This window comes from Vidua chalybeata, chromosome 30, assembly GCF_026979565.1.
Source record: "Vidua chalybeata isolate OUT-0048 chromosome 30, bVidCha1 merged haplotype, whole genome shotgun sequence".
Taxonomy (NCBI): domain Eukaryota; kingdom Metazoa; phylum Chordata; class Aves; order Passeriformes; family Viduidae; genus Vidua; species Vidua chalybeata.
In genome coordinates this window covers 986,477-1,008,957 of record NC_071559.1, presented here as the reverse complement: position 1 = coordinate 1,008,957, position 22,481 = coordinate 986,477, and the positions used below count along the sequence as shown (strand labels likewise).

At 64.2% G+C, this 22,481-nt stretch overlaps 1 protein-coding gene across 1 annotated transcript; it reads left to right on the top strand.

The window, feature by feature from the left end:
• The first annotated feature begins 376 nt into the window (after positions 1-376).
• On the top strand, positions 377-22,446 carry COL2A1 (collagen type II alpha 1 chain). Its single transcript, XM_053967306.1, has 54 exons — positions 377-545; positions 2,542-2,742; positions 3,416-3,432; positions 3,689-3,721; positions 3,850-3,882; positions 4,018-4,071; positions 4,276-4,377; positions 4,748-4,825; positions 5,118-5,162; positions 5,245-5,298; positions 5,399-5,452; positions 5,570-5,623; positions 5,707-5,760; positions 5,971-6,024; positions 6,172-6,216; positions 6,316-6,369; positions 6,476-6,520; positions 6,640-6,693; positions 6,776-6,874; positions 7,024-7,068; positions 7,455-7,553; positions 7,983-8,036; positions 9,602-9,709; positions 9,856-9,909; positions 10,000-10,098; positions 10,748-10,801; positions 11,367-11,465; positions 11,548-11,601; positions 11,751-11,804; positions 12,011-12,064; positions 12,360-12,413; positions 12,502-12,546; positions 12,840-12,938; positions 13,021-13,128; positions 13,217-13,270; positions 13,736-13,789; positions 14,386-14,439; positions 14,522-14,575; positions 14,646-14,753; positions 14,872-14,925; positions 15,014-15,067; positions 15,454-15,615; positions 15,696-15,803; positions 16,179-16,286; positions 16,466-16,519; positions 16,630-16,737; positions 17,046-17,099; positions 17,206-17,313; positions 17,771-17,824; positions 17,944-18,051; positions 18,751-19,039; positions 19,845-20,032; positions 20,855-21,097; positions 22,275-22,446. Exons 1-54 carry the CDS (start codon positions 377-379, stop codon positions 22,419-22,421), a joined length of 4,542 nt encoding a protein of 1,513 aa, XP_053823281.1. The 3' UTR covers positions 22,422-22,446.
• The last annotated feature ends 35 nt before the right edge of the window (positions 22,447-22,481 follow it).

Here is a 22,481-nt window from a genome sequence, read left to right as displayed (position 1 = left end):
CAAACCCCTCATCCCCTAAACCCCTCATCCCCTAAACCCCTCATCCCCCAAACCCCGCATCCCCCAAACCCCACATCCCCCAAACCCCGCATCCCCCAAACCCCACATCCCCCAAACCCGGGTCCCTCCGCCCGCTCTGGCCCCGGTGGTGGCCGGGGGAGGGCCCGGGGGGCCCGAGGAGGGCTCGGGAGGGCCGGCCCTGCTCGGGGGCCGGGGGAGGGTCCGGGGCCACCGGGGGAAGGTCCGGGGGGCCCGGCGGGGCCGTCCCGGCTCGGGTTACAGCTCCGGGGGGCGGCGGGGCCGGGACTTAAACGGGGCCGCGGGGCCGAGCGGGCACTGCCGGCCCCGGGCGCGGATCGGGCGCAGCCGCCTCGCCATGCCCGGACACCGCCCGGCCCCCGGCGGCCACCGCCCGGCCCGCAGCGGCCACCGCACGGAGCCCGCGGCCACCGGCGCGGCCCCCGGAGCCGCCCCCCGGCCCGGGCTCCTGCTCCTCCTCCTCCTCTGCCTCGCCGCCGCCGCCGCCGCGCAGGACCGAGACCTCCGTGAGTGGCGGGGATGGGGACGGAGAGGGGACACCGAGGGGACACAGAGGGGACACGCGGGGCTGAGGGACGGGAAAGGATTGGGGCATCGCCGGGGGGGGGTGAGGGGGACACGTTGAGGGAAAGTTGGAGAAGGGGAGGGGGGCACAGCGCGGGGACCGCGGGGAACAATGGGGACAGAGGGGACACGGAGCCGAAAGAGGATGGGGGACAGCAGGGGACGGCGCGAGAGCGAGGGACGGCGAGGGGACATCGGGGGACACTTAGGGGACGTTTTGGGATGGACAGGGAAAGTTTCAGAGTGGCGGGGGAGGGGAGGGACGGCTCGGACACTGGGGGCAGCACGGGGACATCGGGGGACAGCGGGACACGGACGGGGAAAGTTTCAATGCGGCGGGGAGGGGGCAGAGCGGGGTGTGGGGACACCGGGGGCTGCGTGGGGACACTGCCTGGAGGCACAGGGCACGGGACAAAGGGGGACAGTTTCGGGGCAGTCCTGGGGACAGCAGCGCGAGGAGCGGGGGGGACACCGGGGGACAGCGGGGAAGGTGTCAGGGAAATGTGGGACAACCTTGGTGGCGCGGAGGGGCAGTGGGGGACAGGGAGGGAGACGGGGGGACCGCACAAGGGGACTTGGGGACATCGGGGGACAGTGGGAAAGGAAGTGGAACAGGGAGGGACAGCGTGGGGGACACCCGGGGCAGCCTGGGGGACAGCGCGGGGACAAGGTGGGGCAGGGAGCGACAGCGTGGGAAACTGGAGGATGGCACAAGGTGTGCGGAGGACACGGTGGGGACACTGGGGGACAGGCTGGGATCCAGGTGTGTGGCGTGGACGGAGTTTAGGGACAGTAGAGGGACGGACAGGGACAGCCTGGGACGGGAAGGGGACAGTTTGAGATGGCCGGAGGAGGCACAGGTGGGACATGGGGGCAGCAGGTGACAGTGAGGGGGCAGAGGGACAGCCGGGGGCGTGGGCGGTGGGCTGGAGCAGGGGCATGCTGGGGACAGGCTGGGGACAGGCTGGGGACAGGCTGGGGACAGCGAGGTCCGGCTGGGGTCACAGGGTCCGGCTGGGGACAGGGGCTCCACTGAGGGCCAGCCCTGGGCTGTGCCCTGGGGACATCCCTGGGGACCCTGGGGATATTCCAGGGACCCTGGGGACACCTGGGAGCCCCGGTGTGCAGCCTGGGGGACCCCGAGGCTCTTCCTGGGGACCCCGAGGCACCTTCTGGGACCCTGGGGGACCCCCGGGACCCTCCAGGAGCACCCGGGTACCTCTGGGTCACCCGTGAGTTCAGCCTGGGGACATCAACGCCCCTTCTCTGCTGTCCCCCTTCTCTGGGGACATCAATCGCCCCGTGGGGACACTGGTGCCACCGGAGCTGCGGGGACACTCGGGGGGGCCGGGGGAGGGGCGGGGGGATGTCGCTACTCGGGGCTGTGTCCCCTTCGGGGGCTCAGAGGGGGGCTGGCAGTGCCACCTCCCCCCTGCTGGCTGTCCCCGCGCTGTCCCATCGCTCCCCCCTCACTGAGGGGTGCCGGGCCCCTTTGGCGTCGCCTTCCTCCTCCTCCTCCTCCTCCTCCTCCTCCTCCTCGCGCTCGGGACGAGGCTGGCAGTGCCATCCCCCTTTACCCGCGTGTCCCCTCGCTGTCCCCTCGCTGTCCCCTCGCTGTCCCCTCGCTGTCCCCGCAGCCGAGGCTGGCAGCTGCCTGCAGGACGGGGCTGGCGGTGCCGCCACCCCCCTCCTGGCTGTCCCCGCGCTGTCCCCGCGCTGTCCCCGAGCTGTCCCCCCTCACTGGGGGCTGCGGGGCCCCTTTGGCGTCCCCCTCCTCCTCCTCCTCCTCCTCCTCCTCGTCCCCGCCGCGCTCAGAGCGAGGCTGGCAGTGCCACCACCTCCCCCCGCGCTGTCCCCGCGCTGTCCCCGCGCTGTCCCCACGCTGTCCCCGCGCTGTCCCCGCGCTGTCCCCACGCTGTCCCCGCGCTGTCCCCGCAGCCGAGGCTGGCAGCTGCCTGCAGGACGGGCACCGCTACAGCGACAAGGACGTGTGGAAGCCGGAGCCGTGCCGGATCTGCGTGTGCGACACGGGGACGGTGCTGTGCGACGAGATCATGTGCGAGGAGCTGCGGGACTGCCCCAGCCCCGAGATCCCCTTCGGAGAGTGCTGCCCCATTTGCCCCACCGAGCAGCCCAGCGGTTGTAATTTATTTATTTCCCTCAATTAGCGAATTAATAAATAAATTACCCGGCCATGGATGGCGCCATCCATGCGGCAGCGCGGGGAAAAGGCAACTTCACCCCGAAACAACGCGGGGGGAAAATCGGCCCCAGGGGAAAAAAAAATCATCGAGGTTTTTTAGCCCTGGTTGAAAAATTTGGAGGTTTTGGGGAGTTTTAGGCAGAAAAAATGAGGGAAAGGGTGGTGGGAGGGGATTTCTCACCCGAGCAGAAGGGCTTTGGTGGAAATCCCCCGAAATTCTGGGAATGCACCCCAAAATGAATGGAAACCCCCACAGGAAACCCCAATCAGGGTTCCCAGTTGTGGAATTTCACCCCGAAAAGAAGGGAAATCCCACACCCGCTTCCCCCAAACCTCCAAAACCCAAAAAGTTGCCTTTTTTTAACCCTTCCCTGCCCCAGCTGGGGGGGGATTAAAGGGTTGAGCACCCCCAAAAAGCCTCCAAACCCCCATGAAAAGCCCCCTCGACCCCCTTGCTGCTGGCCCCGCTTTGGGGGAGCCCCCAGTGCCCCCCAGTTTGGCCCAACAGCCCAAGCAGGACAGAGCCACCTCGTGTTGCCCCCACCCCAAATTCGTCTGTCCCCCCCACTAATTTCTCTTTATTTTTCTTTCTTTTGGGTTTTCCTACAGGGCAGCCTGGCCCCAAGGTGAGCGAATCTGGGGGGGCAATCGTCCCGAATTTTGGGGTGGTTTTTGGGATTTTGGGAGGGCCTTTGGTGGGAATTCTGGGGCAGTTTCGGGGTCTCTGTGTTCATCCTCGGGGGGCTTTTTGGGCGATTTTGCGCTCATCCTTGGGGGGGGGGGTCAGAGAGAGGAATTTTGGGGCAGTTTTGGGCCCTTGTGGAGGCAGAGAGAGGAATTTTGGGGCATTTTTGGGGTCTCACCCTTTGCTTCTCTTTGCAGGGACAAAAAGGTGAACCCGGTGACATCAAAGATGTGAGTGGGGGCGAGACCCCAAATAGGGGCTGAGGTGGGAGGGGCGGGGTTGGGCGATCCCAAAAAGGGGCTGGGACCTTCCCCCCCCCAAGCCCTGATGTGCCCCCCCCCCTTTTGTGTCCCCGCAGGTCGTAGGACCCCGAGGACCCCCGGGCCCACAGGTGGGAGCAGCTCCAGGCCGGGAAATCTCTGGAATTTTTGGGGGAGGGGGGGTTTGCGGGAGCGGGGGAGGGGCGGGAAGGGGGGGGAGGGGACTCCTGACCCCCCCCTCCCCCATCCTGTTCCTCCCCCCGCAGGGCCCCGCAGGTGAGCAGGGACAGCGAGGGGACCGCGGCGAGAAGGGCGAGAAGGTGAGAGGGACCCCTAAAAAATCCCTTAAAAATCCACTTGGAACCCCCTCAAATACCCCAAATCCACTGTGACCCTCCCAAAATCCTCTGTGAAAACCTAAAATCCTCTTTGACCTCCCGAAAAAAAACCCCAAAAATCAACTGTGACCCCCCCCCTCAAAATCCCCCTTTTTTTTTTTTTTTTTTTGTTCCCCCCCATCCCAGGGCGCCCCCGGCCCCCGGGGCAGGGATGGGGAGCCCGGAACTCCAGGAAATCCCGGCCCCCCCGGGCCCCCCGGACCCCCGGGACCCCCCGGCCTGGGTGGGGTGAGTATTTGGGGGGAGGGTAGATGGGATTTGGGGGCTTTGGGGAGAAACTGAGGAGATTTGGGGGAGGTTGAGGGGAATTTGGATGGGTTTCATGGAACTCTGGTGGGAATTGAGTGGGATTTGGAGGAGATTTTGGGGGAGTTTGAGGTGATTGGGGGAGTTGAAGAGATTTGGGGGAGTTTTGAGGAGGGGTTTGGGGGATTTGAGGGATTTTGGGTCGGTTTTGAGGGAATTTGGGTGGGTTTTGAGTGCAGTAGCAGGGGTTTTGATGGGAACTGGGGGGGGTTTGATGGGAACTGGGTTTTTCTGAGGGGAATTCGGGGTTTTTTGGGGGTCTCCGGGGTGCTGAGCCCCCTTTTCCCGGCAGAACTTCGCGGCTCAGATGGCCGGGGGCTTCGACGAGAAGGCTGGAGGGGCTCAGATGGGCGTCATGCAGGGACCCATGGTAATGTCACCCCCAAATCCCCCTCACTTCCCCCCAGATTTCCATGAACCCCCCCCCCCAGATCCCCTCAATCCCCCCCAAATCCCATCAACCCCCCCCTGAATTTCCTCAATTCCCCCCAAATCTGCCTCACCCCCCTCCCCACACCCCCAAACCCCTCCACAGCCCTGTGCAGACTGATCCCATTTGGGACCCCACTCCAGGACCCCCAGTTTTGGGTGGTCTCTGGTGGCCTCGGGGATGTCCCCAGCCGGTGTCCCCCCCCTCATGTGACATCGCTGTGTCCCCCCAGGGCCCCATGGGACCCCGCGGCCCCCCCGGCCCCTCCGGCTCCCCCGTAAGTATCGCCCCCCTCCTGAAATTTCGGGGTGTCCGGGCCGGCTGGTGCCACCCCCGCTGATGTCACCTTGTCCCTGCAGGGTCCCCAAGGATTCCAAGGCAACCCCGGTGAACCCGGCGAGCCAGGCGCTGCTGTGAGTGTCCCCAAAGGTCCCCAAACCCCCCCAGACCCCCCCAAAGCGGGGCACTGCCAGCCCCCAGCGCCACTCATCGCTGCCTCTCTGTCCCCTTCAGGGTCCGATGGGTCCCCGGGGACCTCCGGGACCTCCTGGCAAACCCGGTGACGACGTGAGTGACATTCGTGACACTCAGCCGCAGCGCCAGCTGCCGAAGCCGGGCTGAGAAGGGACAAAAAGTGACATTTTTGTGTCCCCCAACCCCTCAAAAATCCCGTTTTCCCCGCAGGGCGAGACCGGCAAACCCGGGAAATCCGGCGAGCGCGGCCCCCCCGGCCCCCAGGTGAGCGTGGCACCGGTGGCGCCGCGACAAAGCCACCGCTGTCCCCTCCCTGTCCCCAACCCTCCTTTCTCCGCTGCCCGCAGGGCGCTCGTGGCTTCCCTGGGACCCCCGGCCTGCCTGGAGTCAAAGGCCACCGGGTGAGTGCGTGTCCCCTCCCTGTCCCCGTGTCCCCCGTGTCCCCCGTGTCCCCTCCCTGTCCCCGTGTCCCCCGGAGCGGCTCTGTCACTGTCACACGCCCTCCCCGTCCCCGTGTCCCCGTGTCCCCGTGTCCCCCGTGTCCCCGTGTCCCCCGTGTCCCCCGGAGCCGCTCCGTCATTGTCACACGCCCTCCCTGTCCCTGTCCCCAGGGCTACCCCGGCCTGGACGGCGCCAAGGGAGAGGCGGGAGCACCTGGAGCCAAGGTGAGAGGGGGTGGCGGTCCCTGGGGCTGGGGACAATTCCCGGCGTGTCGTGGCCATGCCCGTGCTGGGGTGACTGTCCCCTGGCTCTGTCCCCGTGACGCCAGGCCACCGTCCCCGCCCCGCGCTCACCTCTGCCCCTCCCCGCAGGGCGAGTCCGGCTCCCCGGGCGAGAACGGCTCCCCCGGCCCCATGGTGAGTGCGCGCTGCGAGAGGGAAACTGAGGCACGGCCGGGTGGGCTCGGCAAGGGCCAGCACCCGCCGGGCCTCACCTGCCACCGTGTGTCCCCACAGGGTCCCCGCGGGCTGCCCGGAGAGCGAGGACGCCCGGGCCCCTCGGGCGCTGCGGTGAGTGCGGTGTCACCTGCGGCGCCGGTGGCACCTGGGGGTGGCGGGGGGGACCTGTCCCCCGCCCCGGGGACCCCCCGTGACCCCCGGCACCGTCTCCCCGCAGGGCGCTCGTGGCAACGACGGCCTCCCGGGCCCGGCCGGACCCCCCGTAAGTCCAGGGGGGGTTGGCGCGTCCCCGTCCCTTGTGTCACCCCCTCCGAGGGGACAGCGGGGTCCCCCAAGGCTCCCCAGGGCCCGGGGGGACCCTCACGCTCCTCTCGCCCCCAGGGTCCCGTCGGCCCCGCAGGAGCCCCCGGCTTCCCCGGCGCCCCCGGCTCCAAGGTGAGGGGACAGGGATGGTCCCGGTGGGGACAGGAGGGTCCCGATGTCACCCCTGACTCTCTTTGTCACCTCCCCCGCCCAGGGTGAAGCAGGTCCCACCGGAGCGCGAGGACCCGAGGGTGCCCAGGGGCCCCGCGGGGAATCCGGGACCCCCGGCTCGCCCGGTCCCGCTGGCGCACCCGTAAGTCCCTGTGTCCCCTCGCCCTGGTGGCTTTGTCCCCTCGCCCTGGTGGCTTTGTCCCCCCGCGCTGTCCCCTGAGCTGGGAGCGGCGGGGACGGGGCCGGATCCGGGGAAACTGAGGCACGGAGCTGAGCGAGGTCTGCTTGTAGGGGAACCCAGGGACCGATGGCATCCCCGGAGCGAAGGGATCGGCGGTGAGTGAGGACGGGGACGGGGACAGGGACAGGGATGGGGACAGAGCCAGGGACGGGCTGTCCCCGTGAGCCCCTGGGATGGGGACAGGGTCTGGCCCGGGCTGAGGAGCAGGTGCCGAGGCCTGCGCTGGGATTTTGGGACATTTGGGTCCCCCCTGAGGGTCGTGGAGCACTCAGGGATGGGGGACACTGGGGACACTGGGGGACAGAGAGATGTGTGGGGACACTGGGGGGGTATTGGGGGACACTGGGGCGTCAGGGACAGGGTGGGATTTGAGCTGCTGGGGGCCAGGAACTGGCGGCAGTGGGGGGACACTGGGGACACTGGGGACACTGGGGACACTGAGGGCCGTTGCGGGGTCCCTGACGTCCCCCGGTGTCCGCAGGGCGCCCCAGGCATCGCCGGCGCTCCAGGATTCCCCGGCCCCCGCGGCCCACCCGGACCCCAGGGAGCCACCGGCCCGCTGGGCCCCAAGGGACAGACGGTGAGAGACCCCCGATGTCCCCCCGGGACCCGGCCACGCCCAGCGACCGCGCCCCGGACACTGACCACGCCCTGGGCGCTGACCGTGCCACGCCCATTGCCCACGCCCATCTAACAGCGGCTGACCACGCCCCTTCTGACCCAGGCCACGCCCCCCTCTGGGAGTCCCCTCCCCAAAATCACCCCTGGGTCACCCCTGGGTCGCCCCTGGGTCACTCCTGGGTCACCCGGCCCTGACGCCTGAGGGGACACTGGGGGTGGAAATGGGATGGGATGGGATGGGATGGGATGGGATGGGATGGGATGGGATGGGATGGGATGGGATGGGATGGGATGGGATGGGATGGGATGGGGACAAGGACCTGGAGACCAGGCCAGGGATGGGTGGGGACAGCTGTGGGGACACTGTAACGTTGTCCCCCCTCCTCAGGGCGAGCCCGGCATCGCGGGATTCAAAGGCGAGCAGGGACCCAAGGGAGAGACGGTGAGTTGGGCTGGGGGACAGCAGAGCCCCTGGCCGGGGGTCCAGCCCCGGCCCCCTCTGTCCATGGAGTGTCCAGCCCCTCATTGCTCATCTCAGTGTCCATCCCACTGCAGTGTCCACCCCAGTGTCCATCCCAGTGTCCATTCCATCCCAGTGTCCATCCCAGTGTCCATCCCAGTGTCCATTCCATCCCAGTGTCCATCCCAGTGTCCATCCCACCCCAGTGTCCACCCCAGTGTCCATCCCAGTGTTCATTCCAGTGTCCATCCCACCCCAATGTCCATCCCACCCCAGTGTCCATCCCAACATCCATCCCAGTTTTCACCCCAGTGTCCACCCCAATGTCCATCCCACCCGAGTGTCCACCCCAGTGTCCATCCCAATGTCCATCCCACCCCAGTGTCCATCCCCATTTCCATCCCAGTGTCCACCCCAGTGTCCATCCCAGTGTCCATCCCTCCCCAGTGTCCACCCCAATGTCCATCCCAGTGTCCATCCCAGTGTCCATCCCACCCCAGTGTCCATCCTAGTGTCCATCCCACCCCAGTGTCCACCCCAATGTCCATCCCACCCCAGTGTCCATCCCAATGTCCATCCCACCCCAATGTCCACCCCAGTGTCCACCCCAATGTCCATCCCACCCCAGTGTCCATCCCAATGTCCATCCCACCCCAATGTCCACCCCAGTGTCCACCCCAATGTCCATCCCACCCCAATGTCCATCCCAGTGTCCACCCCAGTGTCCATCCCAACGTCCATCCCAGTTTTCACTCCAATGTCCACCCCAGTGTCCACCCCAATGTCCATCCCACCCCAGTGTCCATCCCAATGTCCATCCCACCCCAATGTCCATCCCAGTGTCCACCCCAGTGTCCATCCCAATGTCCATCCCACCCCAGTGTCCACCCCAGTGTCCACCCCAGTGTCCATCCCAGTGTCCATCCCAGTTTTCACCCCAGCGTCCATCCCAGTGTCCATCCCAGTGTCCATCCCAGTGTCCATCCCAGTTTTCACCCCAGCGTCCACCCCAATGTCCACCCCAATGTCCATCCCACCCCAGTGTCCATCCCAGTGTCCACCCCAGTGTCCACCCCAATGTCCATCCCACCCCAGTGTCCATCCCAGTGTCCACCCCAATGTCCACCCCAATGTCCATCCCACCCCAGTGTCCATCCCAGTGTCCACCCCAGTGTCCACCCCAATGTCCATCCCACCCCAGTGTCCACCCCGGCCCCTCTCTCCCCTCCGGCGCCTCCTGGGCCCTAACGAGCCGTTCCCCTAAGGAGGCCCCTGGCAGGGCAGCGTCCCCCTCCCGCCGGGGACAGCGGCCGGGGGGCAGCGGGACAATGGCCGCAGTGTTCGCTGTCCCCCGTGGGGCCGATCCCCCCCCTTGGGGACATTCCCCCCTCGCCTCATTAACCACCATCAATGGGGCCCCGCCGAGCCCGGCGCCAGCGGAGACACCGGGGGGGCACGGCGGGGCTCGGATTTATGGGTTTTGTCCCCCGGGGGGGTCGGGGAGGGGATGAAGGCTCCTTGTGACCCCTTTTCCTCCTCGCCCTCAGGGCCCCGCAGGACCCCAGGGTGCCCCCGGACCGGCCGGGGAGGAAGGGAAGAGAGGAGCCCGCGGAGAACCCGGAGCTGCCGGACCTTTGGGGCCGCCTGGAGAGAGGGTCTGTGGTGCCCTCGACCCCAAAAACTGGCCCTGACCCCCCAAAAAATGACCCCGACCCAAAAAAAAACCAGCCTGATCCCAAAGAACTGACCTCAATGCCAAAAATCCTTCCCTCCACTGACCCCTCCTCCTCTTCCCCCACAGGGAGCTCCTGGCAACCGCGGCTTCCCCGGGCAGGACGGGCTGGCCGGCCCCAAGGTGGGACTTTGGGGACACCGGGGGTGTCCCGGGGGTGGCAACCCCAAACTGAGCCCAAATCCCCCAAACTGACCCCAAATCCCCCCACAGGGGGCCCCGGGCGAGCGCGGCCCCGCTGGCCTGGCCGGCCCCAAAGGAGCCACCGGCGACCCCGGACGCCCCGGAGAGCCCGGCCTGCCTGGAGCCAGGGTGAGGGACAGCGGTGACCCCAAAAATGGGGACAGGGCGGCACCTGTGGCGTCTGGGGGGGGGGTTGGGGTTGGTCAAAGCACTTTTAGGGTCAATTAGCTGATTTTGGGGGTGGTTAAGGTGGTTTTGGGGTCACTAACGTGCTTTTAGGATTGGTAAGGGTGCTGTTGGGGGTGGTCAAGGTGTTTTTGGGGTCAATGAGGTGATTTTGGGGTTGGTTTAAGGAGATTTTGGGGGTGGCTAAAGTGCTTTTGGGGTCGATAAGGTGATTTTGGGGGTGGTTAAGGAGATTTTTGGGAGTTGATAAGGTGCTTTTGGGGGTTGATAATGTGCTCAGGGTCATTCAAGGTGCTTTTGGGGTTGTTTAAGGAGCTTTTGGGGTCACTAAGGTCCTTTTGGGGTTAGCCAAGATGCCCTTTGGCACTAAGACCTTTTTTGGTCTCTTGGTACTCTTGGGTGCTAATTAAGAAACTTTGAGGTTAATTAAGATGCTCTCTGCTAATTCAGATGCTCTCTGGGATCCCCAAGGTGCATTTGGGATTCCCAAAAATCCTCTTTGGGGTTCCTTGCTCTTTGTGGTGCCCTTTGGGGTCACCCCATGGCCATGGGGTCATGCCCCCCACCCCACAAACCCTTTTTGTCCCCACAGGGTCTCACAGGTCGCCCCGGGGACGCTGGGCCCCAAGGCAAAGTCGGCCCCACAGTGAGTGACACCCATTAGGGGCTTGGGGCTGGGGGTGCTTTGGGGTTTGGGGTGGTTTTGGGGTTGGGGTTTGGGGTGGTTTGGGGTTTGGGGTGGTTTGGGGTGGTTTGGGGTTGGGGGTGCTTGGGGGTTTGGTGTGTTTGGGGTTGTGGGTGGTGTGGGGTTTTGGGTGGTTTGAGGTTTGGGGTTGGGGGTTGTTTGGGGCTTAGGGTTGGGGGTGGTTTGGGGTTGGGGGTGGTTTGGGATTTTGGGTGGTTTGAGGTTTGGGGTTTGGTGTTGTTTGGGGTTGCAGGCGGTTTGGGGTTTGGGTGGTTTGAGGTTTGGGGTTTTGGGTGGTTTGAGGTTTGAGGTGGGGGGGCGGTTGGGATGGTTTGGGGTTTGGCGTTGGGGGTGGTTTGGGGTTAGGGTGGTTTGGGATTTTGGGTGGTTTGATGTTTGGGGGTTGGTGTTGTTTGGGGTTTGGGATGGTTTGGGGTTTGGCATTGGGGTGGTTTGGGGTTGGGGGAGGTTTGGGTTTTGGGTGTGGGGTGGGCTCCTGTCCCCTCTGACCCCGCTGTCCCCACAGGGTGCCCCCGGCGAGGACGGACGCCCCGGACCCCCCGGCCCCCAGGGGGCTCGGGGCCAACCTGGCGTTATGGGGTTCCCTGGTCCCAAAGGTGCCAATGTGAGTAAGGACCCTTTTTCCTCTAAAGACACCCGGGAATTCTCCCTGGGGCTGGAACCCCAAATCCTCCATCCTTTTTTAGGGCGAGCCTGGAAAAGCCGGTGAAAAAGGACTTCCTGGAGCACCGGGGCTGAGGGTGAGGTTTTCTGTCACACAAACCCCAAAAAAATCACCTTTTGGTGCCACTCCACCCTAAAAGCCCTGAAAGAGGGAAACTGAGGCATGGGAAGGGGGGAAATAGGATTTATGGGATTTAGGGCTCAGTAGGGTTTCCCATCTCCACAGGGACTTCCTGGCAAGGACGGAGAGACCGGAGCCGCCGGACCCCCAGGGCCTGCTGTGAGTGCAACGGGGCGAGCTCAGGACTGGGGCTAAAAACCCCAAATGTTGGCTAAAGCCCCCCTGGATCTGCTGGGGGATCCCCAAACCCACAAATCCCCAGCCCTTGTGGTGCTGGGGCTTGTGGGATCCCCAAAATCTTGGGGTGGGGGAAGTCTGAAATCCCAAAGATGTTTTGGGGTCCTTGAGCAGCATCCATCCCACAGGGCCCGGCAGGGGAGAGGGGAGAGCAAGGAGCCCCCGGCCCCTCTGGCTTCCAGGTGAGCACTTGGATTTGGGGTTTGGGGTTTGGGGTTTGGGATTTGGGGTTTGGGGTTTGAGATTTGGGGTTTGGGATTTGGGGTTTGGGGTTTGGGGTTTGGGATTTGGGGTTTGGGGTTTGGGGTTTGGGGTTTGAGATTTGGGGTTTGGGATTTGGGGTTTGAGATTTGGGGTTTGGGATTTGGGGTTTGAGATTTGGGGTTTGGGGTTTGGGGTTTGGGGTTTGGGGTGATGCCGCCCCAGCCCCCAGGGTCTCGCTGTCACTGTTCTCACATGGCTCCTGTCCCCTCCCAGGGGCTGCCAGGGCCACCAGGTCCCCCCGGCGAGAGCGGCAAACCCGGAGATCAGGTGAGACCCCCCAGTCCCCCCCAGGTGGGATCGGGATCCCCCAAATCCCTCAGGTCTGACCCCAAACCTGTTTGTCCCCTTCCCACAGGGCGTTCCTGGAGAAGCTGGAGCCCCCGGGCTTGTGGGTCCCAGGGTAAGTGTCACCTGTCACCTGGGGGGGGGTCACAGAGTGTCCCCTGTGGGGGGCTTTGAGGGGTCCCGGTGTCACCTGTCCTCCCAGCCTGGGGACGTGTTCATCCCATGGGGACTTCGGGGGATCCCAGGGCCTCGTTGTCCCCACCCAGGGCCACCAGATCCGTGCTGGTTCCGCCCCTATCCCAGTCCCTGCCAGTCCCTGCCAGTCCCTGCAGTGGGGACTGCACCACCCCAAGTGCCACCCATGCGGGTGTCCCCGTGTCCCCGCTGAGCCGTCCCCTCTGTCCGCAGGGCGAGCGCGGCTTCCCCGGCGAGCGCGGCTCTCCCGGCGCCCAGGGCCTGCAGGGGCCCCGCGGCCTCCCCGGCACCCCCGGCACCGACGGACCCAAGGTGGGTGACACGCGGGGACAGCGCCGATGGCGGTGCCACCACGGGGGGGTGACACCCCAATAATGTCCCTTTGCTGTTTTAGGGTGCCACCGGCCCCGCCGGCCCCAACGGCGCCCAGGGACCCCCGGGGCTGCAGGGGATGCCCGGGGAGAGAGGAGCCGCCGGCATCGCCGGTCCCAAGGGGGACAGGGTGAGTGACGGTGACATGGGGGTCACGGGGTGCCACCAGTGCCACCAGGGCTCAGCTGGGCTCACGCTGGCCCTGTCCCACCCCGCAGGGAGACGTTGGAGAGAAGGGACCCGAGGGAGCCCCCGGAAAGGACGGAGCTCGCGTGAGTGGGACGGGGACGGGGTGGGACGGGGCCAATCGAGGACACTCATGGTGGCCAGCCAGGGATGCCCTCGGTGGCCGGCCAGGGACACTCACGGTGGCCAGCCAGGGATGCCCTCGGTGGCCGGCCAGGGACACTCACGGTGGCCAGCCAGGGATGCCCTCGGTGGCTGGCCAGGGACACTCACGGTGGCCAGCCAGGGATGCCCTCGGTGGCCGGCCAGGGACACTCACGGTGGCCAGCCAGGGATGCCCTCGGTGGCCGGCCAGGGACACTCATGGTGGCCAGCCAAGGGTGCCCATTGTGGCCAGCCTGGGACATTCATCATGACCAACCAGAGGTGCCCATGGTGGCCAGCCAGGGACACTTCTGGCATCCTCCTCCTCATGGTGGTTGGTGAGGGATGTCCATGGTGGCTACCCAGGGCCCCCCACAGTGGCCTCACTGTCCCCTCTGTCCCTACAGGGTCTGACCGGTCCCATCGGCCCCCCTGGCCCCGCTGGCCCCAACGGCGAGAAGGTGAGACCGGGGTGACCCCGCCAGTGCCCCCAGGGGGACAGAGCCCACCCGATCCCCGGGCAGACCCCACCCGATCCCCGGGGACAGAGCCCACCCGATCCCCGGGCAGACCCCACCCGATCCCTGGGGACAGAGCCCACCCGATCCCCCGGGGCAGACCCCACCCGATCCCTGGGGACAGAGCCCACCCGATCCCCGGGCAGACCCCACCTGATCCCCGGGCAGACCCCACCCGATCCCCGGGCAGAGCCCACCCGATCCCCGGGGACAGAGCCCACCCGATCCCCCGGGGCAGAGCCCACCCGATCCCCCGGGGCAGAGCCCACCCGATCCCCGGGGACAGAGCCCACCCGATCCCCGTGCAGACCCCACCCGATCCCCCGGGGCAGAGCCCACCCGATCCCCGGGGACAGATCCCTCCCGATCCCCGGGGACAGACCCCACCCGATCCCCCGGGGACAGATCCCACCCGATCCCCGGGGACAGATCCCTCCCGATCCCCGGGGACAGACCCCTCCCGATCCCCGGGGCGGCCCCGCGCTGCCCCCGCCCGGACAGACCCCATCCATCCCGCACAACTCCCCCTTCCTTTCCAGGGCGAGTCTGGCCCCCCCGGCCCGTCCGGAGCCGCCGGTGCCCGCGGTGCCCCGGTAAGTGCCAGCTGTCCCCCGCCGGTGCCGGCAGTGCCGCATTTGCCCCATTCCCTTGATTTTCGCCCCGTTTCTCCCACAGGGAGAGCGCGGAGAGCCCGGAGCCCCCGGCCCTGCCGGATTCGCCGGACCCCCGGTGAGTTCTGTCCCCAGTCCCTGCCAGGGTCCCCAGTGGCCGCTGACCACTGACCGCGGCTCTTTCCCAGGGCGCCGATGGCCAGCCCGGAGCCAAGGGCGAGCAGGGGGAGCCCGGCCAGAAGGGTGACGCCGGAGCCCCCGGACCTCAGGGTCCCTCCGGGGCTCCTGGACCGCAGGTGGGTCCAGCCGAGACCCCCAGAATTGGGGCTGAGCCCTTGCGGGGGTCCCTCATCCCGGGAATTCCGGGAATCTCCAGGTCCGGACTCTCCTGATCGGTTTTCTGCCTCTTCCCAGGGTCCCACAGGTGTCACCGGTCCCAAAGGAGCCCGGGGCGCTCAGGGACCCCCGGTGAGTGGGGGGTGGGGGCGGGGATGGGGGAGGGAGGAGGGGAGTGGGGGAGGGGCGGGGTCTGAGCCCCTCTCGCCTCCATCCCCAGGGAGCCACCGGATTCCCCGGAGCCGCCGGACGCGTCGGACCCCCCGGCCCCAACGTGAGTTGGGGGCAACTGGGGTCACTGGGGGCGAACTGGGGTCACTGGGGGCGAGCTGGGGTCACTGGGGCGAGCTGGGGTCGCTCGGAGCAGCCAGGATCGCTCGGGAAGATCTGGGATCGCTCAGGACAGTTGGGATCAGCCAGGATCGCTGACCCCCAGCTTCGGGGGCGGGCCAGCTCCCTTCGGTGTCCCCGAGCCAAAGCCACCCCCGGGTGCCACCACCCACCCCTTCCAAAGGGACATTCCCGGTGCCCCCCAGTCCCCGAGCAGTGCCAGGACTGGGATCGGGAATGGATCGGGAATGGGATCAGGCACGGATCAGGGATGGATCAGGAATACAGAAACACCTGCTGAGTTCCCTCTAACCCCGATCTCTCCTGCAGGGTAACCCCGGCCCGCCCGGACCCCCCGGCTCCGCGGGCAAGGACGGCCCCAAGGGCGCCCGGGGCGACGCGGGACCCCCGGGCCGAGCGGGGGACCCGGGGCTGCAGGGCCCCGCCGGCCCCCCCGGCGAGAAGGGCGAGCCCGGCGAGGACGGCCCCGCGGTATTTGGGATTTGGGGACACCACCCCCGGACCCTCTGCCAGCCCCCCGAGTGGCGCTGACACCCTTTGTGTCCCCGCAGGGTCCGGACGGTCCCCCCGGTCCCCAGGGGCTGGCAGGACAGCGCGGCATCGTGGGGCTGCCGGGGCAGCGCGGCGAGCGCGGATTCCCGGGGCTGCCCGGACCTTCGGTGAGCGAAACCCTAAAAAAAACCCACAAAAACAAAAAAAATCCCGAAGTCTGGGAAGAAATGGGAGCTCATCAGAGGCAGTTTCGTGGCGCGGAGGGATTTCGGGAGGGTGGGGAGTGGTGGAAGCTGCTCATCCCCATCCCGGTGCTTTTGGGATCTCAGCCCTTTCCATACCAAAGAAATGCCCCCAAATCTCCCAGGGCTTTTCCCCACTGACACGGCCGTGACGCATTTTCCATACAGGTTTTTACCTTTTTCCCACCGGGAATTTGTGCCCCCCGAGCTCTGGGGAAAATCTGTGGCCCAGGAGGGTTTGTTCGAATTCCCTCCCTCTCTCCTGATTTCCTGCTGCTTTTCTGCCCTATTTTTTTTTAGGGAGAGCCTGGAAAACAGGGAGCACCTGGATCTGCCGGTGACCGGGGACCCCCCGGGCCCGTGGGACCCCCCGGGCTGACAGGGCCGGCCGGAGAGCCCGGAAGGGAGGTAGGAAACTTAGGAATGTCAGGAATATCCAGGATGGATCCCTGGCTGATCCTGGGCAGAGAAAGCCTTAAGGTTGATCCCAGAAAATCCCGGCACGTTTTCGCTGTAGGATTTTGCCTGGAAAAAGGAGTTTTCTCCCCATCCCAAAGGCAAAAGCTGAATTCCTCCTCTTTTCCCAGGGAAATCCCGGCTCCGATGGACCCCCAGGCAGGGATGGGGCGGCCGGAGTGAAGGTGAGCTCATCCCGGATTTCTCAAGCGCCGGCATTCCCGGGAATTCCCGTTATGCCTGCGCTTGCCCCCACCCCAGAGCTGGAATTCCTGACCCCATTCCCTGTTCCCAGGGCGATCGTGGCGAGACCGGCCCCGTGGGTGCTCCCGGCGCTCCCGGCGCTCCCGGCGCTCCTGGCCCTGTGGGACCCACTGGAAAACAGGGAGACAGAGGAGAGACGGTAAGCGGGACATGCCGGGATGGGGGAGATGGGAATTACCGGAATCACCCCAAATCCGAGGCATGGAGCTGTTTGGGATCATCTGAGAATGGCACCGGGAGCAGCTCCGAGCGTCTTCCTGAGGATTCCTGGGAACCTGGTTTGGGATCTGCCTGGGAGCTCCAGGAGCTGGACCTGGGGACCCCAGGAGATAAAACTGGGAATATCTGCAGTGCCCTGGGCAGCTGGGAACACTAAATCCCACATCCCATATCTCAAATCCCAAATCCCATTCCCGTTGTTTTTGACTCCCCTCCTTTCTCCCGCAGGGTGCTCAGGGTCCCATGGGTCCCTCCGGCCCCGCTGGCGCCCGGGGGATGCCGGTGAGTGAGTCCCGCCCGGAATTCCTAGGATCCCGGGTTGGGATCGCAGTTTGGCATCCTGCTTTGGGACCACCCCCACTCCTGACGCGCTGTGTCCCCCTCGCAGGGTCCCCAGGGGCCGCGCGGTGACAAAGGCGAGGCGGGCGAGGCTGGCGAGCGCGGCCTGAAGGGGCACCGGGGCTTCACCGGGCTCCAGGGGCTGCCCGGGCCCCCCGTAAGTGCTGGGATTTGGGACCACAGCCCCCCATAGGTCCCATAGACCTATGGGGGGCTGTGGTCCCAAATCCCACATCCCACACCTCAAATCCCATATCTCAAATCCTACATCCCATACCCCAAATCCCACACCCCAAATCCCAAATCCCACACCTCAAATCCCATATTCCACATCCCACACCCCAAATCCCACATCCCACACCTCAAATCCCACATCCCAAATCCCACACTCCAAATCCCACATCCCACACCTCAAATCCCATATTCCACATCCCACACCCCAAATCCCACATCCCACACCTCAAATCCCACATCCCAAATCCCACACTCCAAATCCCACACCCTAAATCCCACATCCCACACCTCAAATCCCACATCCCACATTCCAAATCCCAGACCCCCAATCCCATATCTCCCGTGGGATCCCAAATCCTCCATCCTCCCGTCCTTGCCAGGGTCCTTCTGGAGACCAGGGCGCTGCCGGGCCTGCGGGTCCCTCCGGGCCAAGGGTAAGTCCTGGAATTTTGGGGGGAAAAATGTGGAAAGGAGGCACCCCTGGACTGGTGCCATGCCTGGAGGTGGCAGCCCCCTCGCTGCTGTGTCCTGAGCCCGTTTTGGGGTTTTTCAGGGTCCCCCCGGCCCCGTGGGCCCCTCGGGCAAGGACGGCTCCAATGGGATGCCCGGACCCATCGGCCCCCCTGGGCCCCGCGGGAGGAGCGGCGAGCCCGGCCCGGCGGTGAGCGGGGACAGCGGGGCAGGGGATCCGGGAGGGGAGGGATCCTGCGGGGGAGAAGGGATCCGGGAGGGGAGGGATCCTGAGGGGGAGAAGGGATCCGGGAGGGGAGGGATCCTGCGGGGGAGAAGAGATCCAGGAGGGGAGGGATCCTGCGGGGGAGAAGGGATCCGGGAGGGGAGGGATCCTGCGGGGGCAGAGGGGATCAGAAGGGGAGGGATCCTGCGGGGGAGAAGGGATCCAGGAGGGGAGGGATGCTGTGGGGGAGAAGAGATCCAGGAGGGGAGGGATCCTGCTGGGGAGAAGGGATCCGGGAGGGGAGGGATCCTGCGGGGGAGAAGGGATCCAGGAGGGGAAGGATCCTGCGGGGGAGAAGGGATCCGGGAGGGGAGGGATCCTGCGGGGGAGAAGGGATCCAGGAGGGGAAGGATCCTGCGGGGGAGAAGGGATCCGGGAGGGGAGGGATGCTGCAGCGCAGAGGGGATCAGAAGGGGAGGGATCCTGAGGGGGAGAAGAGATCCAGGAGGGGAGGGATGCTGCAGCGCAGAGGGGATCAGGAGGGGAGGGATCCTGCGGGACAGAAGGGATGAGGAGGGAAGGGATGCTGCGGGGGAGGGATCCTGCGGGGAACAGAGGGATTCAGTGGGGCAGTGGGATCCAACCCCCGGCCGATCACCCCATGACCGCTCCTCCCTCCCGCAGGGCCCCCCCGGGAACCCCGGCCCGCCCGGTCCCCCCGGGCCCCCCGGCACCGGCATCGACATGTCGGCGTTCGCGGGGCTGGGGCAGCCCGAGAAGGGCCCCGACCCCGGGCGCTACATGCGGGCAGACGAGGCGGCGCCGGGGCTGCGGCAGCACGACGCCGAGGTGGACGCCACCCTCAAGGCCCTCAACAACCAGATCGAGAGCATCCGCAGCCCCGAGGGCTCCCGCAAGAACCCGGCCAGGACCTGCCGAGACATCAAACTCTGCCACCCCGACTGGAAGAGCGGTGAGAGAGAGGCTCCGGCCCTGTGTCCGTCTGTGTCCATCCCTGTCCATCCCTGTCCCTCTGTGTCCATCCCTGTGTCCATCCCTGTCCATCTGTGTCCACCTGTGTCCACCTGTGTCCATCCCTGTGTCCATCCCTGTCCATCTGTGTCCACCTGTGTCCATCCCTGTGTCCATCCCTGTCCATCTGTGTCCATCTGTGTCCACCTGTGTCCATCCCTGTGTCCATCCCTGTGTCCACCTGTGTCCATCCCTGTGTCCATCTGTGTCCATCTGTGTCCATCTGTGTCCATCTGTGTCCATCAGTGTCCATCCCTGTGTCCATCCCTGTCCATCTGTGTCCATCTGTGTCCACCTGTGTCCATCCCTGTGTCCATCCCTGTCCATCCTTGTCCATCCCTGCCCATCTGTGTCCATCCCTGTGTCCATCCCTGTGTCCATCCCTGTCCATCTGTGTCCGTGTCCATCCCTGTCCATCCCTGTCCATCCCTGTCCATCCCTGTGCATCCCTGTGTCCATCTGTGTCCATCTGTGTCCATCCCTGTGTCCATCCCTGTCCATTCCTGTGTCCATCCCTGTGTCCATCTGTGTCCATCCCTGTGTCCATCCCTGTGTCCATCCCTGTCCATTCCTGTGTCCATCCCTGTGTCCATCCCTGTCCATCCCTGTGTCCATCCCTGCATCCATCCCCGTGTCCCCCTCTTCCTCCTTGTCCCCTCCACCACCCACCGGGCACCAAGGACCGCGCTGACCTCCTCGCTGACCCCACCACCGGGCGGTCACTCACTCCGCGCCCTCGTCCGCAGGCGATTACTGGATCGACCCCAACCAGGGCTGCACGCTGGACGCCATCAAGGTCTTCTGCAACATGGCCACGGGGGAGACGTGCGTGTACCCCAGCCCCGGCAGCATCCCCAGGAAGAACTGGTGGAGCAGCAAAGCCAAGGAGAAGAAGCACGTCTGGTTCGCCGAGACCATCAACGGCGGCTTCCACGTGGGTGTCCGGCCGGGATGGGCGCGGAGAACAAACAGGGAAAAGGGGTGGGGGTGGAGTTTCACAGAAAAGTTGGAGCTGATGTCCTTCCTGGGGGTGAACTTTTTGGTGGTTCTATCAGATATCGGGTGATTTGAGGGTTATATGGAAGTCTTGGAGCTGATGTCCATCCTGGGGGTGAAATTGATGGGGTTTGGATCAGATATTGGTGGATTTTAGGGATTTTATGGAAGTCTTGGAGCTGATGTCCATCCTGGGGGTGGAATCGGTGGTCGTTGGATCAGAAATGGTTAATTCAGGGGATTTTATTGAAGGTTTGGAGGTGATGTCCCTCCTGGGGGTGAAATTGATGGGGTTTGGATCAGATATTGGTGGATTTTAGGGATTTTAAGGAATTCTTGGAGCTGATGTCCATCCTGGGGGTGGAATCGGTGGTCGTTGGATCAGAAATGGTTAATTCAGGGGATTTTATTGAAAGTTTGGAGCTGATGTCCCTGCTCGGGGTGAAACAGGTGGTGCTTGGATCAGAACTGGTTGATCCAGAGGACTTTATGGAAATCCTGGAGCGTTGTCCTTCTTTGGGGTGGAAGTGATGGAGTTTGGATCAGATTTTAGGGACTTTATGGAAAACTTGGAGCGATGTCCTTCCTGGAGGTGAAATTGATGGGTTTTGTACCAGAACTGGTCGATTTAGAGACTTCCACGGCAATGTCGGCATCAGGCCGTGACAGCTGCACCCCTCTGGGAAAGGCAGACCCCGGAAATCCCCCTGAAACCCCCCCCCAAAAAAAAGGCGGCTTCGAGCCTCCCTCCTCCCCGCAGTTCAGCTACGGCGCTGAGGACCTGGCGCCCAACACGGCCAACATCCAGATGACCTTCCTGAGGCTGCTGTCCACCGAGGGCTCCCAGAACGTCACCTACCACTGCCGCAACAGCGTGGCCTACCTGGACGAGGAGTCGGGCAGCCTGAGGAAGGCGCTGCTCATCCAGGGCTCCAACGACGTCGAGATCCGCGCCGAGGGCAACAGCAGGTTCACCTACAGCGTGCTGGAGGACGGCTGCACGGTGGGCGCTGGGGAGGGGAGGGGGGAAATCGAGGCACGGTCCGCAAATCGAGGGGTCAGCGAGGTTGGGAGGGAGGCTGGGGGCTCAGCGAGAGCAATGCGGGAGGCGGCGGCGGCGGCGTGTCACCGAGCGCCGCCGCGCCCGGGCTCCGCCCGACGCCTCCGGCTGGCCGCGGTGCTCCAGGGATGGGGACTCCAAACGCCGCCTTCCCCTCAGGAGCACGCTGAGAAACGTGGCCCCTCTGGGTTTAACAGTGAAATGGGGCTCACACTGAGATTGGGAAGGTCCTGGAAGGTTCAATAACCCCATTTTTCCGATGCTAATGAAAAATCTGGGCTCAAATTGAGATTTGGAAGGTTCTAGAAGGTTCAATAACCTCATTTTTCCAATGCTAATCTCAGTTTCCAATGCAAACTGAGATTGGGAAGGTCTTAGAAGGTTCAATAGCCCCATTTTTCCGATGCTAATGAAAAATCCGGGCGCAAACCGAGATTGGGAAGGTCCTAGAAGGTTCAATAACCCCATTTTTCCAATGCTAATGATAAATCTGGGCTCAAACTGAGATTTGGAAGGTTCTGGAAGGTTCAATAACCCCATTTTTCTGATGCTAATGATAAATCTGGGCTCAAACTCAGATTGGGAAGGTCCTAGAAGGTTCAATAGCCCCATTTTTCCGATGCTAATGATAAATCTGGGCTCAAACCGAGATTGGGAAGGTCCTAGAAGGTTAAACAACCCCATTTTTCCAATGCTAATCTCAGTTTCCAATGCAAACTGAGATTGGGAAGGTCCTAGAAGGTTCAATAACCCCATTTTTACGATGCTAATGAAAAATCTGGGCTCAAATTGAGATTTGGAAGGTCCTAGAAGGTTCAATAACCCCATTTTTCCAATGCTAATCTCAGTTTCCAATGCAAACTGAGATTGGGAAGGTCCTAGAAGGTTCAATAACCCCATTTTTCCAATGCTAATGATAAATCTGGGCTCAAACTGCGATTGGAAAGGTCCTAGAAGGTTAAACAACCCCATTTTTACCCGTTTTTTTTTTTTTTTTTCCCTTAGAAACACACCAAGAAGTGGGGCCTGATGATAAATTTGGGCTCAGACTGGGGTTTGAAAGGTTTGGTGGGGACGTGGTAGATTAAATAACCCCATTTTTGCCCGTTTTTCCCCTCAGAAACACACTGGGAAGTGGGGCAGGACTGTCATCGAGTACCGCTCGCAGAAGACCTCGCGCCTGCCCATCGTGGACATTGCACCTATGGACATTGGGGGACCCGAGCAGGAGTTTGGGGTCGACCTCGGCCCCGTCTGCTTCTTGTGAAAAAAAAAAAGGATTTTTTTTTTGGTGTGGTTGTTTGGTTTTGGTTGTCGTGGTTTTCGT

Excerpts from the sequence above, each read along its gene's own strand:
- COL2A1 (XM_053967306.1), top strand. The coding sequence starts at position 377 with ATGCCCGGACACCGCCCGGCCCCCGGCGGCCACCGCCCGGCCCGCAGC. Across the intron at positions 11,805-12,010 it reads CCGGACCCCCAGGGCCTGCT|GGCCCGGCAGGGGAGAGGGG; the intron begins GTGAGTGCAACG and ends TCCATCCCACAG. Across the intron at positions 15,616-15,695 it reads CCGGCGAGGACGGCCCCGCG|GGTCCGGACGGTCCCCCCGG; the intron begins GTATTTGGGATT and ends GTGTCCCCGCAG.